The sequence below is a fragment of the Notothenia rossii genome (assembly GCF_949606895.1).
Source record: "Notothenia rossii genome assembly, contig: scaffold_277, whole genome shotgun sequence".
Classification (NCBI taxonomy): domain Eukaryota; kingdom Metazoa; phylum Chordata; class Actinopteri; order Perciformes; family Nototheniidae; genus Notothenia; species Notothenia rossii.
Genome location: NW_027639812.1, coordinates 1 through 8,643, shown reverse-complemented (window position 1 = coordinate 8,643; position 8,643 = coordinate 1). Strand labels below are relative to the sequence as shown.

At 38.3% G+C, this 8,643-nt stretch overlaps 1 protein-coding gene across 1 annotated transcript; it reads left to right on the top strand.

The window, feature by feature from the left end:
- Positions 1-2,240: 2,240 nt before the first annotated feature.
- LOC307027371 (uncharacterized protein) lies at positions 2,241-8,453 on the top strand (the record flags this gene model as incomplete). Its single annotated transcript, XM_079695611.1, has 4 exons — positions 2,241-2,579; positions 2,867-3,007; positions 3,939-4,043; positions 8,177-8,453. Coding segments are annotated over exons 2-4 (513 nt in total), but the record flags the coding sequence as incomplete, so codon positions are not given.
- Positions 8,454-8,643: the final 190 nt, after the last annotated feature.

Below are 8,643 nucleotides of genomic sequence, written 5' to 3'. Positions count from 1 at the left end.
CAATGTAAGGATGCATTGCTCATGATTAACAATGTGCAACTAACAGCTACCATAGAGCAATGCCCATACAGCTGCCAGCCTGATGTGCTTAACACTCAGAGGCTAACTCACCAGTGAGCAGAAAGCAGTGGTTTCTATCTGAACAATAAAGAAAACAAATAACTTTTCACAAACAGGTATTTCATAACTGCTTACAGTAAGGAAGACATTTAAATTATTATTGGCCGTCACAGGCTGCTGTAAGCTAAACACCTCTCTCTGACAGAACACCTCACAGAGTGATTTAACTCATATGTCTCACTTTCAGGTTTCTCTTTTCAGCCGCAGACCCCACGTCGCCTCTTTATGTGCGTCGCTAAGTTCCTCGTACTACTTGTGTACTTTAAAGCGGCTCGGCATCGTTAACAATTTGCGAGTGATTTTTCAAGTTGACCGTCTGTAGTAATAGTGCCGCGCACATATACCATCAGGACGTTACTCATGGGGTGCGGCTGCGGAGTGATACTGTGTGTATGCAAGTCCGCATCTAGGACAGATCTATGTATCATGGCTGTAGACCTGTTAAGTAATAAAGATACCTCATACAAAGGTCTACGGATACCTTATTACTCTCCATGACCTGCGGTCAACTATATAGCATAAATGACTATTACACCGTCTTTCTTGAACAATCCGAAGTGTTGCCAAACGTTTGATTTGTAGGTATTTTTCGGTGCGCTGTGTTTCTCTTTCTCCTCAACTTCCGTGTGTGTTGATAACTGAGACTCTCGTTCTCCGTAGTGGCGAAGCAAATATCAAAAAGATACGCTCTGCTGAGCGTTGACAAGATGAGTGGATTTTATATGAATGAATCGTTTTTTTTACCGATGCAAAGACGCTACGCAATCGATGCATCGCGAGTTCAACCCGGTTCAACCCAAACTGTAGCCGATGTGCACTCTTTCAACCGGTGCACTCGCATCTTGAACGTTTATGCCGGTGCACCGATGCGAATCGGTGAATCTTAACATCTCTAGCATACATATGATAGGTAGAAAATTGCATCTGATTACAAACATTGTTTACATATAATAAAAAGAGCAAGGGCCCCAAAATAGAGCCCTGTGGAACTCCCTTCTCCAAGGTGACAGGGTCAGAGACAGTACTACCTAACCTGACACATTGAGCACGGTCGGTTAGATAACTCTGAAACCAGCAAATGGCATTATGACCGAAACGAGACACCAACATAACATTAGACATCATGTGGTGATCTACAGTGTCAAATGCTTTGGCTAGGTCAATAAACAATGCAACACAAACAGATTTTTTATCCAAAGCAGCCTCAAAGTTCCGTTAAGCGAGCTGTTGAGCATCGTAGTTCAGACTCAGATCAGAATCAGAAAACCTTTATTAGTCCACAGAGGGGACATATACGTTGTTACAGCAGAAAAGAGCCACTGGCAGCTTAATGTTACCTATGTTACATGCAAAAAAAGTATTTAAAGTAAAAAGTTATATAATTTACAGAATACACATCCTGTAACAGTTCTGAGGATTTAGCAGCCAGGTATATATTGCAGTTTTTAACGGCATATACAGTATGTATATACAGGGTTGGGTGAAGTGTTTTGCCCAAAATATCAAAAATACCTCATCTGCACTTTTCCCCATAAAAATGAATTGTAATCAATACTTTTAGATGTAAATGGTTTATTGTATCATTACTATGGGTCTCTGAAACAATCAAACTTTTACCACACTGTTATCAGACTTTTAGCACTCTTTTCCCCGCAGAAACGACTTTAAACCATCAGTGTCACTATTGTGGGGATGTAGGAATGTACCTGTGTCTGGTGCGGAGCCTCCCTGCACTTTAAATCAATTGATGTGCCTTTTTTTAATCGTATTTTCTACTGTTAATGCACTGTGCTCATGTCGGGTGATGCGCTCCCTGGAGCATTCCTGTGGGGAAACTTGGAACTGCACTTAAATCACTTTGTTCTTTTTAAGCCATTTAAAATAGTTGTTCTCACTTTTAAAATACTTTCTGCCCTAGAAATGACTTTTAATCAGTATTACCATTATTTAGGGGCTGCATGAACACACATTTGAGCATCCCTGCACACTTTCCTCCTCTTTAAAACCCTTTTCAGTGAGGTGCTGCAGCCTGATTCTCCCCCGTTTCTCTGCCCCTATTTAAACCCTTTTCCTCCTTCCACCTTGCTAGAGGGGAAATCTCTATCTCAGCCCTGATTTTGGCACATCTTGTAAATTAGTTAAATGTAGCCTTGTGTTTTTATTTAAGTCGCTGTTCATTGTTTGTTATATAAAGCAGATTGAATTATATCCTATGGACGCTGATGTGTGGATGTTGTGTCCTTTTGATAACTTTGTCGAGCTTGTTTTTAGCTGCATGTCTTTTTCTATCTCACTGAACAAAGTCCCTGTGTGTGAACTGGTTCAGCTGGTGAGGCTGGTTATGAATCAGATGAGGAGCTGCAGACAGGGGAGGGAAGTTGAAAGCGAAAGTATGAAGTCAGACTTGTCAAACTGTCAGACGCCATTTTACAGCTCGACACGAGGAGGAGAACAACAGGGTGAGTGTTAACACCAGGATCTGCTTTTTAACACATTCTTAATTTACTTAAAATAACTTATTGGTTAAAAATATGCGTCCTGGAGTCCAATGAGACTTCTGCAAGTGTTGTAGACTTTTATTATTTCCTGCTTTCTGATTTATCAGAGTTACATAACATGTGACAGCCCAGCGCAGTCAAAATGTAAGAGGTGTGTGTGTGTGTGTGTGTGTGTGTGTGTGTGTGTGTGTGTGTGTGTGTGTGTGTGTGTGTGTGTGTGTGTGTGTGGTTACTGGTTTATCTCTCAGACTGGAGAAGATGAGTGGTTTAAAAGAAGAGGAAGAGGACGACAAATCTTCGGTCTCCAGCTTTCTGTCTCTGAAGAGTGACTGGTCTATGGACTGGCTTCCTCCAGTCTTCAGTAAAGAACCTGGACCCTCAGACACAAAGTAAGAGTTTCTCCTGTAAACGGACCTGAAGAGGATCCAGTTTGTTGGTATCTGATAATCTAAACTGTTTAATGAAACCCAGTAGAGTACATTAACAAAGTTGAATTGATCTCTTGCTTCTTGTCATCATCAGCAATAGTAAATAATCTACTAGTGAAATCATCCTCACACTCTACATGTTTGACTTTGTGTTAGATTAAGCAAATAATGTCAGGGTAGAGGGAAGCAGGCAGGACCCAAATGCAGATTAAACTGAAAATACCTTTATTTCAAGGCTAATATAACAACATAGCTCTTCCCAGTGAACACAGTCAGGACAAACAAGGAACTAACAATGACAGACAGAAAAACCAGAACTTAAATACACACAAGACTAATCAAAGAAACAAGAGACAGGTGAGGAGGGAGGAGAAAACACAGGGGCACCAGGTGAACACAATCAGGTAATCAGACAGGAGGGAACACAGACAGAAAGCAACAGGCAAAACAGGGGGTGAACACTTTTCAAAATAAAACAGGAAACCAAAGACAGAAAAAGACAAGACAAAACAAAACACAGACAGATCGTGACAAATAAAATGCAAATATGTAAAACATTTCACACTAATACATTTTCACAACAGAAACCCAAAATCACGACTCAAAAACTAAAAAACAAACAATATTTGAGAGAAATTGTTATTTTGTGTATATAGAAAATGTTTAAGATTTTTGAGTTCATCTCATGAAAAATGGGAGCAAAAACAAAAGTGTTGCATTTATATTTTTGTTCAGTGTATGTAAAACATTTCAAACTCGAATACATTTTCACAACAGAAACCCAGAATCACGACTCAAAAACTCTAAAGATCTTTGATAAGGTGAACAGTCATAGATCAAAAGCTGCTCTTTAAATAAACTAATGATGTTTAAACATGTGTTGTTTCCACAGACAGAGAGCAGAGTCTCCGGGCTCCAGCTGTCTGTCTCTGAAGAGTGACCGGTCTAAAGGGGAACCTCCATTCTTCAGTAATGAACCTGGACCCTCAGACACAAAGTAAGAGTTTCTCCTGTAAACTGACCTGAAGAGGATCCAGCTTTGATGTAATCTAATATATTAAACTGTTCTTTAATGATATCATGTGAGCAGTTTGTAAAGGGAAAACGCATTATCTAAGGATATTTCAATATGCAATTATATTATCATTGTATCTGTGTATAAAGTGGTTTTAAATAGCAATAATATTGCAACCCAGTCTCACGGCATTTCGTGTTCACCAACACCATTTTTAATCTATTGATTCGTGTTCACCAACACGATTTCCCCCTTTTCTTCGTGTTGCACAGCACGATTTTAAAAGCAACGTATTTCTATTGGTAGTCTCACGGCATTACGTGTTATCGGAAGACCGGAAGCTGTGTGGTTCATAAAAGCATGTTCTTACTCAATATCAAGCCACAATTATTGGTTTTATTTTAAATCGTATAATTTCTGACTTTTGTTGCCGTCTGTGAGGAAAATAAATGGGGCTGAGAGCCTCAGGATACTGAAATCTTTATATTTGTAAATCTTTTTTTCCTTCTAATTTGTAATTCTTTTCAAAAATAACACACTGTTATTTACTCACCAATAACACACAATCATCCTTGTTTTTATTTATTTGTTTAATTCCATAATCTCTGGCTTTTTTGGCGTCTGTCAGGAACTGAATTTCAAAATAAAAATAAACGGAAACAGACGTAGGCATTTCGAGCGATTACCCAAGATCCTCAGCTATGGTTTAAGCTCGCCGATTGGATGTTTTGGCCGCAATGCATGCTGGGATTTGGTGTTTATATGATATGAAATCCGGAAAACATTTTAAAATAATACTTAATTCCGAGTGTTCTTGCTTTTCTCTTTGAAAGTCATCACATAACGGCATTGTAATACACGGTTCGGCTGCATTACATATTACAGATCTGCCGTAGTTCTTTATTTATAGAGCCCTGATGAGAAGACCTTTGGAAAAACTGGAAGAAATGCCGCCGAAACTGAATACTTGACGTGGATCATAAATATATCAACAATTAAACAACATCTTCAATTTTTTTTCACACAATTCGTCTCCTTGCAGTATCAACAGTAATTCGGCTGACTTTTACATTTGATCCAATTGGTAGATAGGTTATATTTACACCATAACGGTGCACATCTGATATAAAAGGACTTGTAGTTTTTAAAGATATTACTGATTTTCTTTGAATATAAGAATGTAAATACTGAATCTGAAATAGTATAGCAATATGCTGTAAAATTATGTGAAAGCATGAATAAAACTACACATCTTCAGATGTTGTACATACATAAGTGTCCTACACAAATAATACAAAGTTATTATGGCTGTGTGCACCTTGTGTGCACCGCCTAGTGGTTAAAGCATGTTATTGAATTATTGTTTTTATGTGTTATATTTGATTTAAAAAATATTAAGAGTACATACTTTCATAGGGGGAAAGTAGAAGGTCTGTGATAGAAATATAGAATATAAAAAATCAAGAAGATACTGTAAGTGATCTCTACAATAAAACAGTTTAGTGCTGGATGTACAAAGATATTAATATGAGGATGTGCAAAACAGAAAAACGAATTAACCTTTATTCAAACATTAAATAATACTTTAGATTAAGGTCTTCTTTTAAATAAGAAAAAAGCTTTGGGGGTATCTATCTACAGATAAATATTAAGCCTGACAAAGTACTTAACGTCTAATATATTGCTTTCTTGCAATGTTGACTATGTTGAAGCACTTATTTTAACTGATATCATACATATGAATTATACTCTTATTTATGTAGATAGTATAAGAAATGTGCAGAATATGACAGTTTAATGGTGTTGGTACCATGGTGGTACACACATATTGATAGATGTCTTGTAATGCGCTGTTGAGGAACCTGTGACCCAAGTTTTTCATTCATTGCATACACAGTTGTGTATTATGATATGTCAATAAACCTTTGAAAATCTGGAAATCTTGAAAGGGATGTGCAAAATAGCCATTATAGTCTTTAATTAACTATTAGTAGAGAATAACGAGTAATGAATATACTTTATTACTCGTTTCCATTCATGTCAATTGCAGATAAATGTTTAGTCTTCTCAAGCACCAACTATCAAATATCTCTCCTGATTGTTGGCACTTGACAATCACCTTCCCTGAATTTTACTCAGGTGTAACTAAAGTCTGCTTTAAGGGTTCTTTATATTTCACATCATTAATCAGAATCTGCAAAGTAACTCAAATAAATGTAGTGGAATAAAAATTCCAGGTTAACCTCTGAATTGTGGAGTAGAATTACAAAGTAACAATGAGCTGTCATGTGGGTATATATTAATGCTGCGCATTATGGACACAAGCGATTTTCACCCATTTATTAATTATATGTTTTACATTTGATAACACCAATGTGTTTAATACTGGCAACTTCTAATTGTGGGAAAAACGAAAACGTTCAGTAGAGACGTCCCATAGCATGTGTAGTCCTGGGGGGGCGTTCGATTCCAGTTTTGGATCGTCTGGCGTGGTTTAGTTCCATTTCAAACAGCTGTTTGACGCTCGGCGTAACCTTGGCGCACTGCCATTCCAACATCCAATCCCAGAGCTTGAAGATTAATCACGGGGACTGTAGTCCTAAACGATAGCTGGGGATTATGGGTAGTGTAGTGTCTTCGGCTATCCTGAACTCGAAATGCGTACATCTGTTTCCGGTTATTTTTATTTTGAAATTCAGTTCCTGACGGACGCCAAAAAACCCAGAGATTATGGAATTAAACAAATAAATAAAAACAAGGATAATTGTGTGTTATTGGTGAGTAAATAACAGTGTGTTATTTTGAAAAGAATAACAAATTAGAAGGAAAAAAAGATTTACATATATACAGATTTCAGTATCCTGAGGCTCTCAGCCCCATTTATTTTCCTCACAGACGGCAACAAAAGTCAGAAATTATACGATTTAAAATAAAACCAATAATTGTGGCTTGATATTGAGTAAGAACATGCTTTTATGAACCACACAGCTTCCGGTCTTCCGATAACACGTAATGTCATGAGACTACCAATAGAAATACATTGCTTTTAAAATCGTGCTGTGCAACACGAAAAAAAGGGGGAAATCGTGTTGGTGAACACGAATCAATAGATTAAAAATTGTGTTGGTGAACACGAAATGCCGTGAGACTGGGTTGAATATTGATAAATACTGATTTAAAAACGATATATATTGTCCAAAACATTATTTAACTACTTGGGCATATCTATGATATGTCTTAAGATGTTTATTAATAATAGTGATAACCTGGTGAGCTGGTTGTGTTTGGCATTAGCAGATAAAACAGTGTTTTGTGAAATCACATGTAGAGTCAATACAAAGACCCAGATCCGTGCCTGGCAACACGAAGGAAGTGAAGATGTTAAATTCATATCACCTGCGTATTCGTGCAGCGTGACACATTTCAACTTGAGTGTAAAGTTTGTGACGCTCTGTTACAAAAAGCTGTCAGTGTTGAGATTGTGCTCCTGTGGTCTCTGACGGTCTGAGGGGAATCAGAGAGGAGAACAGAGCTCTACAGCAGCTCATATTAAATCAGGGTTATTCATGTTCCTGTATAAACCAGAGACTGTCTGTGGTGCTAACAATATAGTGACTGCTGTACTTATGACTTCATGAAGTTACTCTGAGTGCTGATGGAGCAGCTAATGTTAGCCTAGCTTTAATCAAACCCATCTCTTCAGAAAACAAGGAAAACAAATGTTATGCTCGTTGTGTTGGAGACAGACCTGACAAAGCAATAACTCAGGCTTTTTACAAATCAGTTTCATTCTGATGTTATTTAGGCATCCTTTCCATTAGTTTATTTCTATTAATTCACATCAGATTCTATGCAAGTTGGGTTTATAGTGCACCAGGTTAATACAGCTGTGTGTAGATTCAGGGAACATGTGCTCCTCTGGGTGATGAATCCAGACAGGAGGCTCTCTGGTTTTATGATCATGTGAATTGTAAGCTATCTACCTGATCACAAGGGGATATATTATATAGACCTTTTTTTAAATATGAAACTAGAATGTGCCCCCTTGTTGTACCTTTGGTGAGAATCAGCCCCTCTGAAGTAAAGTGCTGTAAAGGATGTGTTCCTCTCCACAGAGGGAAGAGGAAGAGTGGTGTTCCTGTGGAGGAGCAGCTGTCCAGCTGTGCTCTGTGTCAGGACGTCCTGAAGGATCCAGTCTCTACCAGCTGTGGACACTGGTTCTGCAGACAGTGCATCACCTCATACTGGGAGCAGAGACCTCCATCAGGAGACCCCTCCTGTCCCCAGTGTGGAGAAAGACCCAGAACCAGAGCTGGCCTGCAGACAGCCAGTCAGACCAGCTCTGTACGAGGTGAGAGGCCGAACTCATGCAGCGTCTTATTCCTCTTCCTGGTTCATTTGTTTTTTTATTAGGTATTCTGTTGAAGAGCAGAGACATTAAAATTAGGGCCGGGACTTTAACGCGTTAATTAAGATTAATTAATTACACAAAAATTAACGCATTTTAATCGCACTGATTTTTGCACCGCGGAACGTTTCTCACTGGATGAGTTTCAGGGGTACCGATTATACTGGAGCACCA